This window comes from Adelges cooleyi, unplaced genomic scaffold (genome assembly GCF_023614345.1).
Source record: "Adelges cooleyi isolate 19-005CV unplaced genomic scaffold, UGA_ACOO_1.1 ACOO_flye_CR_arks_rails_tigmint_CR_PRNA_8, whole genome shotgun sequence".
Taxonomy (NCBI): domain Eukaryota; kingdom Metazoa; phylum Arthropoda; class Insecta; order Hemiptera; family Adelgidae; genus Adelges; species Adelges cooleyi.
The window spans coordinates 1448552-1471564 of NW_026096513.1; the positions used below are offsets into that span (position 1 = coordinate 1448552).

Here is a 23013-nt window from a genome sequence, read left to right on the forward strand (position 1 = left end):
GTTACAGTTATAAAAGTTATAATAAACATCTAAACAATACCTCATTAATTCATTTTAACACGAGAAAATATCAGTTCCAAACTAGACTTGATCAATAAAAACAATTTCAAAAAAGTTTATTACTGTGAACAATACGAAGCATAAACTATAAAATAAATAACTATATAACAGAAAATAAGTTTTTGAAGTACGAAGTTTATGAATATATTAGATGATGTTAAATTAAATTACAGCTTTTGACTCGTTAAACTTAAAGATGATAGCAATAAAAAATGCCGTTATGGTGAGAAAACGGCTTTCAGTTTAAAATAATATATAATTTATGTGTATTAACTATTAGTAATGCATTTATATCTTGTCTTTGTCATAATAATAATAATATAAATTTAAAACGAAACCTAATTCAAATTTAATTAATCATTAGACTCTGTTGTAACGTTGATTTGCTTATAAGCCATACGAATAGCTAAATATATAATTCAAAAATGATTATTTCTTTATTGTTATTTCGTCGTACTCGTAATAATATTATATTCAGTATTCCATCTGTTTTTATTAAACCATGCTATTGTTATTAAGAATAATCCAATAAAGACGATTAGTTTCATTAACGAAATGCAATTATATTATACAAATAAAAGCAACAACATAAAAAAATGCACTTACGTCTACATGAACTCCGGTCACATCGAAAACTTGTACTTGCGGAGATTCTCCGGGCAAATACCTGTAAAACTCGTTACCGTCTTTGTACCACTTGACGGCATACAGTGTTTCACCCTGCAGGTCGAAGTTACATTCCAGTCGTGTGCTGTTGCCAACTAACGTGTGTTGTTCTATTCTGAGCTCCGTCAATTTCAGACAAAACGCTAAAACATAAAATTACACCTATACATTAATATAATATATACATATATATATATATTATTAGATAATTTAATGAAGCTTTTGAAGATAAAACGTTAAATTCTACAAGTGCCCACTCATAAACTATTATTATGACGACAGTAATTAGAAATTTCAGTACTTAAAAATAATCATTTGACTGAGACATCGCGAGACTATAAAGTAACTTTTACAAATGAGTTATAATTTTTTGCAAAAAAATGTTTTTTTTTTTATTCAAGTCTATACAAATGTAAAATCCTTTTTACCAACATGGTGTGATAATATTGAAAAATATGTACTTCAACAAGTGAAATAAGTAATTTTTTGAAACTCAAACTGTAGCTATCAGTCTACCAGTTACCAGGATATACCTACTAATAAGTTAAATTGGCACGCTTAAAAAATAACGATTCGAAAGGAATGCGTGTTAACATACTAATTGCACGATTAATACATAATTCCAATTTCTTATTCCCGTTTATAATTTTAAATACTATAATAAAAAAAAAACGTTCACCCAAATTCGTTTGTTTTTCCAATAAATAATTATAGTATTAAATTTTAATACCTTGGAAAGTATTAAACGGCCAATGTTTATTTTTTATTTCATTAAATATCCTAGAGATATGCTTGAAATGCTATTTTATAATGATTTTAGCTTCGACGCAAAGCTAAGCGTGCATCACGCTGAACGTTACCGACTACCGTAGAAAATATATGTGTGTGTGACGCAATCTAGGGGTTGTTTTTGGAATGAAAGAGCTGATAAATAATGATTCGATTAGAGATAAGATATTAGGTACTCCTAATTAAGCGATAAGGATATATAAGGATGATATCTTAGGATACCTATAATATAACTATAAGGATATAAGGATATATATATATATATCGTAAGGATATAACGATATATATATATATATATAAGTCAAATTAATTTGTCAGGTAGGCACTTACTTACTGGCGAACTACGGAAATTTATTTATGAGAAATGTTAAATGTTGATAAATGTCGCAAGGAGTTAATGATTATCAGAACGTATTCGTGTATTGATGTTTCTGCATGAAGTGTAGATACTCTAAATTTATTTTTTAAAAACTAGCCAATGTGAAAAAAATGGAGTTTCCAAACAGTCTAGAGATCAGATATAATCGAAAATAAATTAAATTTGGAAAACAAAATAAACACAACACAAACATACAGCATACTCCAATTTTGTTTTATTTTTTAAGATCCAAACGTCTTCCCTGTAGGTAAACAAAATATTTACTTCCTTGGTTATTTTAGTTTTGTATTTTTTTTCTATTTCGGGAAAATAAATATTATGATGACATACTCCACTGTTTATTTGATAAACTGGCTTTTTTGAACTACATCTTTGGTGGTCAGCTAAACGAAAACAACATCCGATTGAGCTATGAAAACCACTACCGCACCAGAAATATTCAATCATATTCATATGATTGAATATAAGGATCATATTCAATAGAGAGATACGATCCTCCAAAAGAATTTTTGAAATTTGTAGAATTAGTCTGTTAACAAAGGTTATATTTATGGTTTATCGGTCTGAGATATTTTTAATATGATTATATTTCAAATAGTTAGTTAAATAATATTAAAAATTGTCTGTTCTGTTCTAACACAAAGTCCACAATAGCTGCATTGTACAATATAAATACATGTATAATTTTTATTATTTGACTAACGCTTTGTATGTTATTTTCAAAACTTATGACTGTTACAATTAAATTTGTTTAAAAAATAATTTAATTGTTAGTTTGATTTTTTAAACAACATTTTTTTAATTATTTACATCCCCCTTCCTCCAGCTCAAAATATAGTAGCTCTGTATTTTAAACCATGTGCTTTGTTAATAAAATATAATGTATTCATCGTTGTCACTGCAGGAAGCATATTTTTTTTGCTAGTGTGATCCGATTACGAATGAGGTCAAAACGGTTTACACGGAAGTATAACAATTCATAAAACGAAAACAGAAACAATTGCAAAATTATTTTTTATGCTCAAATTAAATTTACCATTACCATCATGACTATGATAGTAGCGTATACCAATATAATATGCAAGTGCTTGAAGTACGATACAATTAAATAATAATAATATTTATCTTTAAAATGAGAGCATAATTCCATGTTTAATTATATAATAAACACAAAGGGTGTAAGCATATAAAATTACTCTAGACGACAAAAAAAAAATGTTAGACAGATTTTATTTAATATAAATAATAGCTCTAATCCATTCAACACAGTTAACAATAAAACAACATTTAAAAAGTATTATTTGATACTGTACAATTAATATTTTATAATCATTTTTAGTTTTACAAATATGGCTTACAATATATTGTTTAAATATTATTTTGAAAATATTTAAATTGTTTGCCATTTGGGAATTAACACATGGTGAAATGTAGAAGAGTATACTTAATTGATTATTACTATGAATAAATATGTAGTATCATCACTATATTTCGAATGTACCAATACACAACTACATCAGTCATTAGACAAATGTAATTATTAATTAGCGGCTTTAAACATTGTCTAGTACCTGCAATGAACTAACTACACAATCCGACCATCCGACCATGGTTAACAAATATGAATATCAACAAAAGAAAATATCATTGCATAAAAATGTATATTGTATATATTATAATACTGCTCTCTTCGAAGTCCCTTTAGTTATTAATAAAGCTTTTCGGTGTTTCGAATATAATATTCATATTTACAACGCTCAGTTTTTTTTTTTGTTTCTTTCACGTCTGTTTGGTATACTTTTGAGATTTAAATATGCTGCGTCAGGTTTTTGTTTTTTTTTTATTGACGTTCAAGTTCTTTTGATATAAATCCGACCGACGTTACAAAATTGAACGTTTTTAAATGATTAAATTATTTGTATACGACTCTTAAAAGACAATAATTACGAGGACTCTCGTTTTCGAATAACATTCTACTATTTTTACCGTCGACCGACGATTGTGATTCATTCTCGACCGAGGTTTCTACCGTGGCGATAAAAGCTCTATTGAAGTGTATTTTGTGCCTCTACGTACTGTGCGATCAAAACGGGTTTGTCCATTTGAACGTTTCTCGTCCTTATTATATTTAATTGCTTTTGCCGAAGACGATTTTCCACCACGATTATACGGGAGATTAAAAAATTGAAACACGTGGCCGTTGAAAAAACGAGACGAGACGTTGCAAAGAAAACATATTAAAATTATTTTGCCGAAAACCCCGAACAGGGAGTGACGGCGGGAACAGCGATAGCGATGCAGCTTTACCGTAATTGTAAAAAACACAGTACATGCTTCTTTTGCTTTAACATTTTACATCTGGTCGTATGTATCCGTGAGCTAAGCAATACACTATTATGTATTCCTAAAATCGCAAAAACATACTTTAAAATTATTTTAATGTTACGATTTCAATTACAAACGGATTCGTTAATAATTGCGATATTACTTTTTAGATTTGGAATTTTTGTAAGTACACACGGTATTGCCTTTTTCGGTTGAACTGCTTTGAAGCTCTTCGACGGTTTCCTTTTATGGTTTAAAACTTATCAATAACATTTATTTTGGTTTCATTTGTAAAAAACTATTCGATAATAAGTATAAGCAATTATACAAGCAGTAAAGGAATTCATTTTTAACAGCTACACAGGATTTTATACAGTTTGAGTTTAGGACGCGTCTGCACTATGCACAAGGTGTCAGTCAAATAAAACGATTGTTTACATTTCCTTTTGTATACCATTTCTTCTATCTGTTCGTTTCCCCTTGTCAGCGGAGTGAAGTTTGAAAGGAGTTTTTAAATTAAAACTGCTATTTTCTTTAGCATTTTTCTCTTCACCAATGCAACGGCGCTCGAAAGAAAATACCTCAATCGGTATAAACATCGTTGTTCAAAATGGAAGAAAAAAATGTGCGATTTAATAAATATGTAAAACAAACGAGCGTCAATCGAACAGTTCCTATAGGTCTATGCGACTAATCCGCTTACTATAGTTAAGACAGACGGTTGCGGTATACTATGATCATTTTTTTTTTATTCGAGAAGGACTATACTACAGAAATAATAAATAAATCTACGAACATATATAGAAAAATCGCCAAACACAACCACATTATTGAACTAGAAAAATGGGTATTTTGCATGTTTGGCAAATAATCACTGTGTACTCCTAGGCATAGAGACTTAAGTGTAAAAAAACATTTAAACAGCAAGTTAACTTAAAGAGATATTTTTATCTAAATTTCAACTTTACTGCCATAGTTGTAAATTTGATATTAATTGTCATATGCATTTTTTCCCCCAAATATCTATACAAATAAACTATAAACTATACTATGATAATACATTTGAATGTAACGATATAATATTTCTCCTAATTCTTGTTATTAGAATAGGATTTTGTATTAGTAAGGAATTTATGTTTTATTCGTGTTTTTTTATCGTCATAGTGGATGGTTTTATACAATTACAAAAATGTAATGTCAATTAAATATTCAAAAACGGCACTTTGTTTCTAAATTAAAAATATACTTTATAAATGGTAACTAAATTGTCATTAGTGGCATTGTATTGTTTCGCTGAACAGTAGTCTGAAACCACTATACTGGTATATTACATTAAAAGGGATAAAAAAAACTAGTTTAATTTTTTTTATGTGTTTTACATCTGCATTAGGGCGCAAAATTGAAAACTAAAACAGCTGTAGGTCACGACAATAAACTTAAACGTTGCCATAAGTTTTAATTATTAAAAGCAGATTTTTACAAATGGACAAAAGTGCTGACTAACGTAAATGGCCACAAGTAAGTCTAAGCATTGTCTCGTTTTTCGTTTGAGAAAAGAATAATTTAAAATAAAATAAAAAATAACTTTACTTCAATCAGAAGTGATTTAATCTGACGTTTCCCGTTTGTCCTTGCCATGACAAACGCGCACAAGAGCTGAATGGAACACGAGTGACGTTATAGATCATTAGCAATGAGTTGCTGATAAATATTTCAGATTCATTTAAAGCATTTGAAGAGACTAAAGTGCTATCGGTTTGATAAGATAGAAGTTGACGTTTCCACTTAGGGAACGCACTCGAGATACAACGATGCAGGTGACGATCCAGGTTTGTTGTTGACTATATAATAGTGTTTCATTTTATAGGTTAACGCATTAAACGAACTTAAATATTGATCATGACACAGTAGTAGTTCGGGCTCGGCGTGTGTAATAATGTTTCAACCGTTAGGTAAAGTACAAACTGATCCCCGAACTCAATGCAAATAACCAGCCAAGTAATCCGACTTTCGTATTATTTTGACTTCAGATTTATAATGAAAGATTTGCCGGTTAAAAGAAATAAACTTGAATCTTATCCGGTACATTATTCGTTTTTCTTTCTTCTAACTGTGGCTGTTGAATGATACACGAGGCAAACCGCAAAAGTGTTAACAAAACTCAAAGCCATAAATTCAGCTTATTTTTGTGTGAATCCGCCTTCATAGTACAGAAACACCTTATTTATTACTTAGCGACAAGATTTCAGAATTATAACAGAGAAGAAGAACAAAAAATTAGCTGAATTGGTCGCATAACTTTACTACATTTATCAGTCTTTATAATATAAATGAACATTTCAAACTCATCTAGTGTTCTAGTATAATTAATTGTTTGACCTTTTATTAAAAAGAACGCGGTCGGATAATATTATCTGGTGTAAAATATTTAAATGATAATCGAACAAAATAAATACTAACGGTAAAATATGGCAAATTGCACACTTCAGATGGTATATTTTGCATTTATCTGAAAATAAGTCTCTGTGATATTAGTACCACGGAGACCATGGTAATATAAAACTTGAATGAATACAACATGGTTTAGTCGACTAAAAAGTATAAGCACGACTCTATATTTTATTAATGAACGTTTGTGCTGTGACTTGTGTGGCAAACCTGCACAAGTATATTCTATAAGCTGATAGTAGTATACTGTATAATATTATTATTATGCTAGTAATTATTGTACAATTCCAAGTATTTATTATAATTTAGATTAGGTCAATGTATCATTCGTATTGAAATTTGAAATAATGATATTGTTGTTTGTTATTATATAATATTATTATAACAGGAGGTAAATTCGCGAGAGAAAATAGACAAGGGGCAGATTAAGTTAGTTTCAAAAATGTATTTAGGTTATAAATCTATCTTAATCTAATATGTATACATACACATTATGATGGATGAGCAAATATTTTCTAAAGGGTAATCGAGGTAAAGACCCCGATCGTGTCCGACGACAGATGACAGTTTCGAACAGACCCGATTTTCAAAAGGGAGCAAACGTACTTAGATTGAAAATGTATTGCACCGTATACTGTCATTGTGTTTGCATACCGGTGCGTTTTTTCAATCGGTGGATATATAAATATATGTGACCGTCCTGCGAGATTAAAACTGTATTATTTGTTTACGGAAGCCTAAAGTTCTGTTATATGACATGCTATTCAATCTATTCCAGAATGATTAAAAAACATAAAAAAAAGAAGAAACGCGCTCCTTTTAAAATAATTTAGTATGTATTGAAATTAAATATGATTTATATGCATATAAAGCTGTGATGTTGTCAAAATTATCAACATTTATGTTGACACCATAATTTTTCAAATATAATTATTTTATAAACAAATGTAAGACATGGAATAATTATAAATTATAATAAATAAATACAGACAGGGCAAGGTAGCAATCTTAATTGTTAAATATTTATTTATAATAACTCATTAGTTTTATATTATTATTTAAAATGTAATGTTTATGATGATAAAAATAATTATTTTATTAAACGTAGTTATATAATTTAATGGTGACATTGGTTTGTCGATATGGTTCATCAGAAATTAAAAAAAATATATATTACTATAATAATGCTATTCAAAATATTATTTTACCGGCCAACCAATAAGGACAAAACCAGTAAGAGAAACAGCATTTGACAAAGTATGATAATTTAAATAATATATACAGTTGTTCATAAATTCGACGATTGATTTTAAATTTATTTTTGCATATTAATTTTATTTCTAAAACAAAACCTCTAAAATATGCATTAAAAATTAGTATGCGTTAACTAACCCAAAATCATGAATTATGGAAATGTATGCAAAATAATGTTTCGTCATTCGTTTTCCGCCTATACGAAAGTACCTAATTTATAACAAGACAATATTTTATTTTCAAAAATTCGTTTAGTTTGATATATATATATATATATATATATATATATATATAAATCAAAATAATATTATTATATTTACCTAAATAAAAAATGTTTTAAATTTTGTTAGAATTAACAGCTATAACTACAAACTGAATTAATTACTAATATCACCTGTCTGTGTATGAAAGTTTTAAAATCTATACTCACGGTAGCAGTCAATGACGTTGAGTGGAGTTTATTATATTTTAACAAAAGTCAAATGTACTTTTAACGAATATAAATATTTTCATCGGATAGAAAATTAAGCGTAATGGTCGTCTTTTGTATACTGTCATTTGGCTGTCTATTTAGTGTATTATTAATAATCACAGACAAAATTGTCAATGAAGGTAAACGTCAATATTAGATCACAACTAACTAATTTAATAACTATAGAGTATCTGGGTCTAGACCCCCGTCTCTGTGTTTTGCGGTCGACGAATTCCAGTGTAAACTATAGTTTACCAGACAACAATTCCAATACGAACTATACGATTAATAGTATTATACTATTTATCGGAATTGGCCGCACATGACGCGACGACGGTATAGGATTTCGACGGAGAGAGAGAGAGAGAGAGATAGTTACAAAAGTATTGTGTTGGATTCCTGCCATTCTCGATCACTGTGGTGTATAGCGTTGGGTTGATCGCATACGGAAGGCTCAGCTGACCAGACTCGGTAATGAGTCTCTTAGGGACAAAGTTTTCGCATTAGGACCAAAACACAGGGGGGGGGGGGCTCTGTTGTAAGAACGCGGCCGACATACACAGCCCGAAGGCAAGTACTACACACTAGCGCACAAGAATCAGGTCAGTCGGTTTTTAGTTTTCGTCTTAGGCTTGTTTTTCTTTCGCGGACCGTACACACCAATAATTGCGTTCGATAGTAATAATAATTATACGGTTGGCTCGACAGACCGGGATAACTGAAGTGAGCTCTCCCGAGTTCCTAAAGCTAGTGAAACTTTTGGACACCGACCGTAATTCATTGCCAGTCCCGTTGTATCTAATCTGGTTTCGAATTAATGTTTAATTAATGACCTACCCCCCCCCCCACCCCTCCCACCGTACTCTACGCGTATATAAACTGTATAACACGACCCTCCGTCTTCATTCTTCATTTACATACACATATAACAACGACTGGACTACTGTTCGGTCCAATCTGCGACTAACAAAAATGATTACAGTGTTTGGTGAGTCATCCGGGACACGGTCACCGGGTTTGAACGACCGTTTCGAGTGCACTAAGCGAATTAAAATCTAAATATTTTGACACTGCACAATTATTGGCGGCGAATGTCCGCTGACCCGTAACTCCGGGATCAGTCCCCGGGGAAATGCCTTAGGGATGGCGAAACACAAATGTCGGACGAAGTTTGTGCTTGGATCGTATAAAACGCTATACTTAACGCGGTGCATTACGCGGATTAAAACCGCACGTTTTTACACGTGAGACTAAACCGACAAAATGTGGTACTTCTTTTTCCCAGTCAAGTGGAATAAAGTGAATTCTTCTAAAGCTGCCAACGTTATTTAAATCAGATTAAACTTTATCAGACACCATACATCCATAGATCACGCCTACGAATCAACGGTGGCGAAGTGTGAACAAACGGAGTAACCGAACTACTGCGATCACATAATATTTAATAACCAATAACTGTTGTTGTATTTTCATGTCTTATTGGTACATTAACATGTTGTAATTAAATTAGGTTTAAATTTGCTCATTGGTTTACATGGCTACCAACTTTTGATCCTATATAGGTTACGCAGTTTACAATAGTAAAAAGTCATAAAGCCTTCTTGACTTTATTATAATAACACTCGCACACGAATATAATCAGGCTAAATTCGGATGCCCACGTGGGGAGAAGTCCCGGAATTTTGCTAAAAGTATTCGCAAAAGTTATACTACATAATCGTCTGTCAGTGGATCTATAAAAAGTTGTATGAAAATATATATAAAAATGTGTCAATAATACAAAGCCGAGGCGTTCATACACATTAAACTCCACTCAACAATAGTTTATATTAAACTTATCTGCACAATGGTGCGTACAGTTCAGTAATTGTTCCGAGTTTACGGTGAACATTATTTACACTCGGAAATTTCTGGTTGTTGTATTTAAAAAGTCTGTTTCTCACATCTTAAAATATACTATATAATATACAACACGACCATAATCACGATTCGGTAACATTTTGTTTTGATCCCATATTCTCAGATGCTAATGGGATAGCACCGGTTTAGCTGATTGTGTAAAAGTTCAATTATTTCGTATAATATAAACCGTTTCCGGCGCGCGAACAATTTAAGATATTGTATTAACCGCTCTGCATTTTTGGCCATCGCAAGAGAGTGGCGCGTTCAAAGTTATTCAACTGAAAAGTCAAACTCGTATTTGCATGAACTTAGCCGTCTTGGTGGGCTGATTAAAAGTTTTGCTTATAAACGAACAACCAGAGTGGAACAATACCGGTTCGGCCGGACACGGTTATGGGCTTCACTTAAACTTTTATCTTTTTCGCCATTCAATTATGTGCACCTCAATTATACTATATACGACTATTAATGGCATACTCTTTTGCCAACTTATCGACAAAACGGTGTTAGTAGTTTAAGTATAACTGTTTCGATATTTTAAATTTTATACATTATATATTAATGTATTGTATATTATTGGTTAAAAATAGTTCCCTTAAACCATCGCCATTATCTCTTCATTTCACTTTTTGGGAAAATTCAAAAAATATATTTTAAAGAGACGGCACGAATATGGAAAACAAGTTTACTAGTTCTAAATCGATTAACTTTAATAATATTTAAAATATCATTTTCCGAAAGAGGTAAAACCACATTTCGAAAATCGAATCCCTTCAAATCAGCGGCCGTCCAACTTCTTGTAATTTTAACTGGGTTATTATATTTTATTCATAGGGACACCGAACCTTGGTATGCAAAAGGGTACACAAACTCAATTTAACCCAACATGGACATAAATCAAATTTATATTTTATGTAAACACACACATATATATGATATATAATTCATGTAATATAAAACCTTATAATATGGTAGAGATATAATTTATGTAGATGGGTAGGTGGTACAACACACAATACTGATTTAAAGCTGTTTACCCTGTCTAAATTCGATCAAGTTCCAGCTCTGCAAAATCCTATTTTATTTTTATTCAAATATAATATTTTTTCGTACAAATGGGACTGATCAACCAAACACACGCATGAGTTTATTTTTGAGTACATATAAAAGTGGTAACACCGCAAAATAGTTGACAATTCTCCGTTTGTAAATTATTCTCTTTTAACTATTTTTAAGTATATATTTTCGATATGTTATCGTTTCTTTCTTCAATGTTCGTATATTAATTATTATTTATTTTTTTCATATTAATTATTGTGTGGCCTACTATTAAAAGTATACGGAGAAGTCGTTTCTAAGTAAACTTTACGATGAAATAAATCAGACAATTTAAATCAGATTCCATACATTTGAGTAATAATAATACATCTAAAATGTCGCGTGTGATGGACGGAAACGGAAAATTATATAGTCCTTGAATAATAACAGTACTGGCGTCCATAATTCCAAAGTTTCAAAGAAACTGGTCTTGAATGATTGTTGTCAAAAATGAGTTGGTGGACGTTGGTTATAAGCTACTATAACCAGTTTAAATGCAAGTTATTGGGAAATGTCGATCATTTTATGGCAGGAAGTCTACCCTATAAAGAACACCATAGCCGTATCGTAAAAAAAAAATAATCACAAAAAAGATCCATACCAATTTTTACTATAGCGAGTTTGTAATATTTTATTTTATTATTTTACATAGGAGAATGATATTGCAATACGCGACTTGATTTACTGTCAAGCCGTGGTCTACTGTTAATAATAAATAAATTGGATTGCGCGGTGGCACGGCAGTCGTAAAAAAGTAAAAATAACAAACAAATTAAAAAAAAAAAAATACATTTAAATCAAATTCTCGGCGGTAGACCATAGTATATTATTGCGTATAGCTCCTCTTCTGGATGTACACATTTTATTCCATCTCTCGTCACACAACTACAATACAGTATGGTATTCGGTTGAGTACGTTGGGGCGTACATACTGTTATTATTATTATTACAGAGACCGTTGGTGTTTACTCGGTAGAACTAATGATATGGGGAGTTGAAAATATACATATTGTATATTTATTGTACACAGCGAGCAGGACGGGGACTATGCTCAGGTGCCTTTTATTCTTGTGCGATAATAATAATAATTATACTATTATTGCCCGGCCATCGAGGGGACAGGGCAAAACGAAAAATATGGCCTGCTCGTGGGGACGATAAATTTCGTTAAAAGCCCATAATAATATTTATTCAACTTGCGAATAAAATTACCTACTGTTTTTTTTTTTTACCTACCGAAACCCGCACGTGCGCCGCAATCATAATTTAAATATAAGACGAGCTGTAGAAGGGGAAAAAAATATGATTTTAACAATTTGTTATTGTTTGACAGATCACCTGTCAATCACCTGATCAGCTAAATGTTTTAAAAGCTCAATATAAAATATGTAAATGCAATTCTGAATTCGACATAAACATTATTCGTCATAATGTATAATCGATAAATAAAAACAAAATGGTGTCTGTCACACTACTCTTTGTATCCATTCATAAAGAGATAAAAATATTGATTATTGTTGTTTGCAATGGATAATAATGCAAATAATTGTTCCAAAGATATTTCAGAAATTAATCCTAGCACTTATTGTAAATAAATATTAGTTATTTACTTATTATAATGAGAAGAGAAGACCAAGATATTGGCCAAACTTGTTGAATACTCCCCGTATTCAACAAGTTTGGCCAATATGTAACTATTAAAAGCCGTACAAATAGTATGCACACTATATTAACGTTAAACATAGGTCTTATTCTACGCTGGACAAATGATTAAGGGGCCTCTACACTATCTTTTATTAAGTCGCATAGTATAGGCAATTTTTCGCTAAAACTTAACATTAAGCTACCATTTTTTAACATACCAAGAAATAAGGAAAGAAGTTCTATCTATTTTGATAATTATTTTTTTTTTCAACTTTTATAATAACTTTTAAATTATTTGTTGTTAATTAATTATTTCAGTTTAAAAAAGTTAAACATTGTAGTTTTTTATAACAAAATAATTAATTTTAAAATTGTGCCACAATCGATGCCTTGAAAGGAAATATGATTTATATGATTTATTTTTGTACAAAAAACATATGTTTCTACTTCAAACGTACTATTCCTTAGAATACTTCGATTTAAGTTTTGAAAAAACATTTTAATTCTTTATAATATTTTCAAGGCATCGACTGTGGCACAATTTTAAAATTAATTATTTTGGTTTAAAAAACTACAATTTTTAACTTTTTTAAACTGAAATAATTAATTAACAACAAATAATTTAATAATTGTGCCACAGTCGATGCCTTGAAAATATTATAAAGAATTAAAATGTTTTTTCAAAACTTAAATCAAAGTATTCTAAGGAATAGTACGTTTGAAGTAGAATGAATGATTTTCGAACATAAATACGTAGGTGCGTAGAGGCCTCTTAACTATTTTTGTACAGCGAATTTTTTTTATTATCATAAATCATATTTATAATAACCAAATAGGTACTTTTTATTTGTTTTAAACAACTCGTAAGAATTCTTAAAAAAATTACTTATACAAAAGGTATCATTTTTCCTAAAAACTAAAACTTGTATACAACATTAAAACACAGTAGAGCAAAATGGTACTTTCTTCATCGCTTTATCTCACATACAATTAGGGCCAGTCGCCTTAATCCTCTTCCTTTCACATTTCTCCATTTTCTTCGCTCAAACAATACAAAACTAGCTAAAATAAGAAAATGACAGTGTTTTTTTAACAAGCCTAGTTGAAATCGGTCATATTATATTGCATCTAACAAGTTATTTTGTAGGATTCGTTGAACTACTATAGTGGTTCAACCATTATTAATTGTGTTATTTTTAAGAAAAACTATATTCATATGCACGTGTATTGACATTTGTAATACGAAGTTCGTGCAAGAGTATGCGAACCAAAGATTAATGAGCGTACCGCCGATATGCGTTTACGGTGTAGTTATTATGCATAACTAAACAATCATCCGACGCCATTAAGAAAACAATATAGTCCGACAAGCAAAGGTTTTCTTAATCGCACCGACAGCACGGGTTCTCTTGAACGTTTCTTTGGTTTCCCTAATCAAAATCGGTTTAGCTGTACACTTTTAACAAAGTTCTCATAGCTTATACCTTTTGGCGGCCCATCGGTCTCCTCTTTAATCTCTATTTAGTTAACATTGTTATACATTTTCTTCCCGGGTGCAAAGGCCAGCTATTGGCTGCATAGAATCTGATCCTATCTAAAAACGGATCTCCTTGTTGATTCCAGTATTGAACGAGTGTTTTAATGCGTCTATGCGTATTATATCTCAAACTAAAAATGGGTGAGCTGGCGTGCCAACCGTCCGTTGGCTACGCCGCACTTGATCGAAGAGCAGCGATGCGAATGTACTGTTGTTATATGGGCCAGATTGCGGCAAAGGTAATTTTCCGGGACACTGGCGTGAAGTCTATTAATAATCCACCGTCGGCTATCCCCGAAATGATCGTCGTCGGTAATTAAAAACTTCACCGGGTAGGAGCAAAAAAAAAAACAAGTAGGCAGCAACAACAAAAACCAAACAAGAAACGGAGAGATTAGGTAACGTTTTACACATTATGTTGTCCGACGAAACACGAGAGTTTAGCCGTTGATCCTCTGCCGATAAAAGTAAAAAATAATAACGATAAAAAAAAAAAATTAAAAAACTGGCGAATCGACGGGGCTGACTTGTTAAAGAAAAAAACTTTTTTAATCCGTTTCCAGGCGACCCGGGAGACGTAACGAGTAAATAGGAGTCACGGCACGGCGCAGGTAATTAAAAAAAAAAAAAAATAATAATAATCTTACCCTGTCCCTTGTATAATATATGTAAGGTCAGCGTGGGCCGGACGGGTGACAGCAAATTAACATTAATTGACTAACTACCAAACACCAGGCGACGTGCGACTTACCGTGTTTTTTATACTTGTTCCTTTATTTCCGTTTTCACACACACTCACAACCTTAATGTAATAAAAAAAAACATCAGTATTCACTATAGTGGTAGCGTAAGGGCAGATACAAGTAGCCCGAATGTTAACACTATATAATGTAGGAACGAAAAATAAAACTAACATAAGTCATATTATTATTATTATGGTGCGTGACGCTTTTGTGTTGACGGTTTTGAGACACACATTTTGTATTCCTTTAAACATTTTTTTTTAATTCGTTTTAAATAGCGAAAATCTATTGTTGTGATTTTATTTATGCTGATAAAACGCATCAAGTGGTTCAATCGTTTAGACAAGACGGCGAAATGCGCTCACGGGTGTGGTGCTATTCGTACAGGCTGTGTATAAGTACATACAAAGCTTGCTATGAATTTCAAAGGGTTACACTCGAGAACAGTGGTCACACTGTGTTACATAATATGATAGTGTATTTTATACCTACCCACTCAGTAGCCAGTAAACTTCTACTGCCGAGTATTCAGTTGAATAAAAAACCGTTAAGGTGAAAACGTCTTGTTCACTCACTCACGCTATACCTATACCTCGACAACTATATAGAAAAGTTTTTTTCAACATTGACGTTTAAGACGTTAACATTCCTTTCCGACACCTGGAACGTACATTACGGTAACGGCTTTTTTATCGGTATTTTTTTTTTTTTGCGAGAATTTCAAAAACGAAACGGTCCGCTAACACCCACGCAGTGGTTTATACAAACAACAAGAAGTTTAGACGACGCTGTTTATTAATTCATGGTATTTCAGTAAGTTTTCTGAGAAATCACGAGGGATTCCGCTGAAGTAATAATTAGTCCGAGTATTGAAACCGTCCAACAACAACCATATTGCAAAATGCATTATTTAACAAAGTGCGGATGATTTCGGGACGACGGACAAAGCGAGCACGGGGCATCAATATTTTATGTCAGTTTGCAGTTGTTGTTGTTACATCTAATTATATGAGTACACCCTACAGAGAATAATATGCATAGCATTCGCAGTGTACGCGTTAAACTTGAGCAGCGAATCCGCCGGGAGGTCCCGGTAAAAATGGTCGCACGAGAAACGTGACTATTTTTTTTTCCACCGAGAAATTTGTATGTGATTTAAATATAAAATGCGTACAAACTACGGTGGTATTTTAACCGGCGGCACTATAGGTACTCGCTAGATGAACCTATACTTGAGGTAAGTTTGAGAAATTATACATTTCGTCAGGTCCCCGTCGGCGGTCAACCGAAAATTGTCCAATTTCACCATTCGATATAGTTCTCCTCGATGCAGGGTTCAATGAAATATGTCTCGGTTCAATGTAATTATAATATGTATACATGATTGATGTTATGCGCCGAAAATCCATTCGTACACTCTTCTAAACTCAACCGACTCGGGGCGATCTCGTTAAGGCGAAATTCACTTATTCCGTTGCGTCTGGGAAACTTACATAAACCGTTTGCATCCATTCTACTCGGCATACTTTACAGTTTATACGTTTAAACAACAGCCTAAATAAAACTAAATCCACTATTAACGTTACTTGTTAGCATCGTCGCGGAACGGCATGGTACGTTCACTGTACGCCCAAAAGACAATCGTTCGTATACATTTTCTTAACAACAACAAGCTTTACGCATTTAGCGATGAAAACACTTTTTTTGGAAATCGGTAGCGACAGTACAATTGTTTTTTGGAATAATTGTCAAAATAATTATATCGAGAAATCAAAATATATATTAATGACACAAAAGTTTCTATAATATTTTTTAAACATCCAAATGTTAATATTATTGTATACTTATATTTTATTGCATGAAGTAAAAAAAAAAACATTTCGGACGGTCATCTCAGTGGCAATACTAATATTTTGTTAATCAAGGGTAAATATACACGGTTGAAATATACAGGTTATTGCACATCGTCTCGAATTATTATCTTCAGAGAATTAAAATGACAGCTGACGGAATATCAATTTTACTGTATACTTTACTATTACTATACATTTTACCGTGTACTTATATACTTGATTTTGACTGGCTGCCCGGGCTGAGTAAAATAATTCCCATTCCCCCATTCTCACCCCTCATCTCTAAACTCTTATCTCTTATCAGATATCAGCGTGACAGCACTTTTTACGGTTTTATGTCCTCCTCTTACTCGAGGGTCCCAGTCTCAGTCCCAGATCCCGTTCCAACAGTTAAAATCATGCCCAGAATCGTGGTACATAGAATCGGCGGCCTGTTCCTTTAATCATCACTTACCATTTGCTCGAGTACCGTGTTTACCATGTTTACAAACATTTAATTTATTTACATTTCGTATTTAAAGTACAAAGTTCGCGTTTGAGCCCGTCTTTAGGGGTGGAATTTTCGAAAAGTACTATGCCAGTTGGGTTCGCGGGAGTATGCTCAACAACTTCACAAAGTTTCGCGGCGATCGGATGAATCAGACAAACAAGAATTCATTTATGTATATATATATATTGATAAGGGGATATATGTACAATAACCATGACGTATTTTTAAATCCAGGGTAAATGGCAAACTGCCGGTGACGGTAAATTCGAATGCTTCACCCCGATAATCGATCCAGGGCAAATCTACCTAAGTCGCAAGTTGCGCTAAGCACACGGTCCACGTACAGACAAGTTTATGCGTGACTTAAACAAATCGGTACGCGGTATCGAGATTGTGTCGGGGTAACTTCACTGGGAAACTCGACCGAGTTGTAAACACAAGTCTATTGATCGGCGGCTAAGGATCACTGGAATAATATATACCGTAGCCGAAAATCCATCTATACTATATTATGTATGTGTATACACTATATATATACATGTTTACGGCAGTTCGCTTTGGGAACACCCCGGGCGCGGTTTCAAAACGATGTTAATGGCCAAAACCCGATAAGACTATATCGGCTGGATAAGAGAGAGAGAGGTGAATTAATATCCGGCAATTTGTCTTCGGACGCCCCTGAAGAGGATCGTGTCGTAGCGCCATTGGCGAGGAGAGGGGGGGGGGCGGAGGGACAAGAGGGAAAAACAAATTATGGTCCGATAATATAAATGATGACACGACACGGCCAGACCAAGGCGGCCGAAACCCTCAAGCTCAGCTAGTTGGGTAGATAAAATAAAAAAAATAAAACAACAAGGAGAGAAAAAATGCGGACTTCCCGAACGCGCTAATGGCAAACCGAAAGTCCTCCTCTACTTTATACCCGGTCGTCGCCCCTATGTGATTGGCCGATTTTTCTGTTGAAATTTAAACTACCGTCGACTGTGGGAGAGGAGGGACAAAAAAAAAATAAATATAAAAATGGGCTCACATAATGAACCGGCGCAGCGATAGTGGCGGCGACGGATTTAAGTCTGTGGATGACTTATGTCGCCGCATTAGAAACGACGCGGTCCGTGTTATAAAGGCTTAAAATATTATTATATTTAACCGCATTGGGAAAACGTACAGAAGCAGACCGTGTAAGTACGGTGCAACCTTATCGTAATATGTGCGCGTAGAGTCCAATTAAAACGTGAAAATAATAATACCGTTACTAGCGCATTTGGCTTATAATAAAAATCTGAAGTCCCTAAAACCACTGGTGCATAATTTTTAAACGTTCTGCCTCCCCCCTCCCCTAATGTTTCTCGCAGTAAAATAAAGTTGGTCCAATAAAAGATTATTCATATATCCTCGACATCGTTGTCGTCGACCTTTTGCAAGAATGGTCGTCTCATTGCAGATAATTCCAAAGAAATTCGTAGCTCTAATGAAAAACGGTTTGTCCTTAGAGAGAGAAAATTCTAGTGAATGCATTAAGCAAAATAAATAAATCAGGTGCTTAAAGCGTTTAATAACAGTGTTTCGTGTTGTAAAAAAATAATAACAAATTAACCCTTTTTACAATTAGCTACGCCCATATTATTAGTTAATAAACATAAAAGTGTTTCGATAAGAAACCTTGACCTTTTTTTATCGTCTGTTCTTACACTAGTGCATGTTACCATACAATATTTGTTCACCTCCAGGCTTCATCAGTTAACTCGTAAGAAAAAAAAAATGTTATTTAAATTTACGAAAAATTGCACATAATAGTAGCATACACATTTTTCTCGATTAGTTCCGTTAGGCAAAGTTGCTTACATGTATAATTTGTAAATAAGTTGGCATTTTTTTTATATTAAATTGAGCGAGAAAGACAATTTTGAAATTTTCATTACTGAGAGTTGTTAGCACAAAACGTAACAATGCCATTTTTTAAATAATATTTCCGTGTACGTTTTCATCGAAACTTTACAAAACAAAACTTTATAAAATCAAAAGTATGATTTGGGAACAGCAAACAGCAAACTAATCTTATAAATCCCTTTTGATATTTGTTTCAAAACAAACAAAAATAACATAACCTTTACCTCCATTTTGACTGACTGGATCCACTCTCGGATTATAATCCTTCCGCGATGAAAGATACAAAGTTTTATTTAACTAACTATATAAATATCTGTAAAACCATTTTTTTTAACGTTCTACGTTTAAAAAAGCCATAAAATCTAAAAATTAAATTATGCGAGACGTTGGAAAATATAAAACTCAATACACATTATGTAGAAATACTAATTGCATTATGTTATCTTTGTATACTTAAAAGAGTAAACGATTAATGATCGTTCTCGTCGAATGAGCTCAAAAATTAAGTGTAATACAACAATACTAAAATGATAAGCTAAACAATTCCTTAAGTGTTAAACCAAATAGCTGTGAACGACCATTAGAGTAACAGTATAATGGCAGTTAACTTTCTAATTTATTAATAATCAAACTTTTTCAAGGAACCCTATACCTAGAGTTTTGATAGTTATTCAACTTCTCACTGTTACATTGATTTTATTACCTCGATATTTAATACAATTTTTATGTTGTACCGCATGAATAAAAAACATATATTATTATAATATCATCATATATAGATAAAACTGTCATCCGTACATATAGCATATACAACCAACAGTTTCTTACATTGAGTTTAGAGTTAAATTATGTATATTGTATTTTGCATGGTGAAAATTTGAACATGATACACTATTTTATAAGCTCACATGGTTCTTATCGAGTATCAAAAACATAGTAATCAATATCCCCTTGGACAGTGGTGGTGGTGGTAATGCATTACGTCGATGGACGTGTAGACACACTCGAATAATGCTTAAGTAACCTATTTTTAATCGTATGACATGCTTCTCTAATTGGTTATTATTATTATTATTATAATTACGCGCCTCAGCCCTAAGGGCAAGAGTGCAGATACGGTTTGAGTATTACAAAACTAATAATAAAAACATAAATTTTTTGTTGATTTTTTATTAAAACGTTGTACCATCCACGTAAAACTCTGTCGCGCTGTCTCGTCGTTTAGGAATTTGTATTTTTTCTCTCGTACTAGTATTTCTTCAGCCTTATTGTCATACCTACCGTGTTCGCGCTGCTGTTGGCATAGCCCAAGAAGCAAATAGCCGGATTGTGCTATGCGATACAATAAAATAAGACGGCACGGCGGCATGGTCGACAAGGGTTGAGGGAGGGCAGGCGGGACGGCGTGTGTTATTCGAGTAACGGAATTTTTCAAAACGCGCGCCCCGGTGTCAGCTGGCGACCAAATTGGGTAAAGGGCCTTTTTATATTATTTCTGCATTATGAAGAAACGCCGACACCGCCACCGGCGTCGCTCTTCTCCTCGTTAGATTAAAAACGCTCCTCTATACATGTTACGCCATGTACTACGCCGGCCAAATTGCTATAACCTGTAGCCGCGGAGAGAGAGAGAGTTTGTAGGGGCCGCGGCCGCTTCGGAAATAAGGCGCGGAAATAAAATATTATACAAACGTACCTATATATACACACACAATAGTAATAATATTACCCACTCGGAACGGTGAAAACAGTCGTGCGTGCACCTTGTGTGTACAATAATAATAGTAATAACAATATAATACGGGAGATTTAACGGCCCCCGGGATGCGCAAGTTGTCGGCAACGAAAACAACTTTGATTCCAAACAACAGGATAGTATGTGTGTGAGTAGATTTTTTACTCTTTTATAAAGCTTTAACGTTACGTTTACGGACGACCTCTTTTTTTCCTTCTATAAACAGCCTACCCACTGCAAACAGGTGCGGGGGGGGGGATCTAAGTAAGCCCAACAATCACCATGCATCCAGCCGATTCCCACTGTTATTTGTAAATATAAACGCTTAATATACATTGTTATCCCTCGTTAAATCTCAATACATAAAAAGTATCTCGAATCGATTCGGTCGTTTTATAACAAATAGGAATCCGATGACTGTGCAAGTATATATTATTGTTATTGTGTTTTAAGGACAGTAATTATATTTTTAATTCAGCCGCCCGAAATTTGGAACCCTAGATAATATCGGTTGTTTTGTTTTTGTATTATGTTGTTAGACGCAACACATCATGGCGGTTAGAATGCGTTTTACTCAGGTGTACTGTATCTATATACTTACAACGAATGGTTCAAAAACAGATTTTCTAAAATAAAGCTGAATCGAGTTAAACATTTAGTTTTGCCGCCTTCGTAATACACGCCAACTTACATAATCTACCAAGTTCACTACAGAAATTACAATTACCCGTATAATAATACACGTAGATGTATGTGTATTATGTAGATACATTTTGTTTAAAGTCCTGCACTGTTGCAATGCATAATGCAAAATCCGCGTTTTGTTTCGAGCGACGAGCTGTGAGAAAATTGAATTCACAAAAGATAAAATGAACAAACCTATTTTGGCGAGTTTATAGATAAATGCTTCGTTTTCGGTAAAATATACTTGTTTGTGTAAAACAATATATAGCGGTTCGTGGCAGCCTGCCACTTGAGCTAACCTATTATTACGGTATTGCAAACACGGTGTTCCCAAATAAAACTTATGCAAATTTGGTGATTTTCGATTTTTAATAATTAGCATTTCCTACACTATGACTAGCACAATATATGTATATAGATATATTCGGAATGGCCGTGTCAGGGGCGTGTGAACGCGTCACAGGACACGTTGGATCGACAAACTCGCAGTGTGTTCTCATTTGTCAAATTAACGAACACACGCAGCAAAGGCGTTGATTAAAATGTATACAGAGTTCATCTTAATTTCATGTTACAGTGACTTTTTTAAATTATGTAGGCTAAAAAAGTTTCTAATAAAATCTCTATTATATATAATGATGAAAAATCTACATTTTATAATTAAAAAAATGTATATTCCCTTAAATGGCACTGGACAGTACGGTAACTGCTTGAAGTCAAAGCGCAACATACATATTTTAACTACCTATTCAAAGCATAAAGATATAATGAAAATATAGACTCGTCGATAACCAGTTTAGATCAGCTACTTTTTGAGTTATTAGCATTGAAAGGAAGGAAGTGCGGGCGAGTGGCGTTTTTGGATACAGGGTAAATATTTGCAATTTTGTTTTTAAAAACATTTTTATTTATATTAATTTTGAATATTATAAAATTACTTAATATTTACCTTTTTTAGTAATTTCTAGAGCTCTATCAACTTTAGAAACTCAAATACTAACGTAAATATTTAATTGTTTTTTTTAAATTGAGATTAACTTG

General features: G+C 32.9%; 1 protein-coding gene across 1 annotated transcript in view; it reads right to left on the reverse strand.

Moving 5' to 3' along the window:
• LOC126845666 (uncharacterized) overlaps nucleotides 1–23013 on the reverse strand; it is a 211575-nt gene that overhangs the window by 12383 nt on the left and 176179 nt on the right. Inside the window, exon 2 of the mRNA XM_050584473.1 lies at nucleotides 667–869. Within this exon, the coding sequence (XP_050440430.1) occupies nucleotides 667–869 (203 nt within the window). The remainder of the gene's footprint in view (nucleotides 1–666; nucleotides 870–23013) is intronic.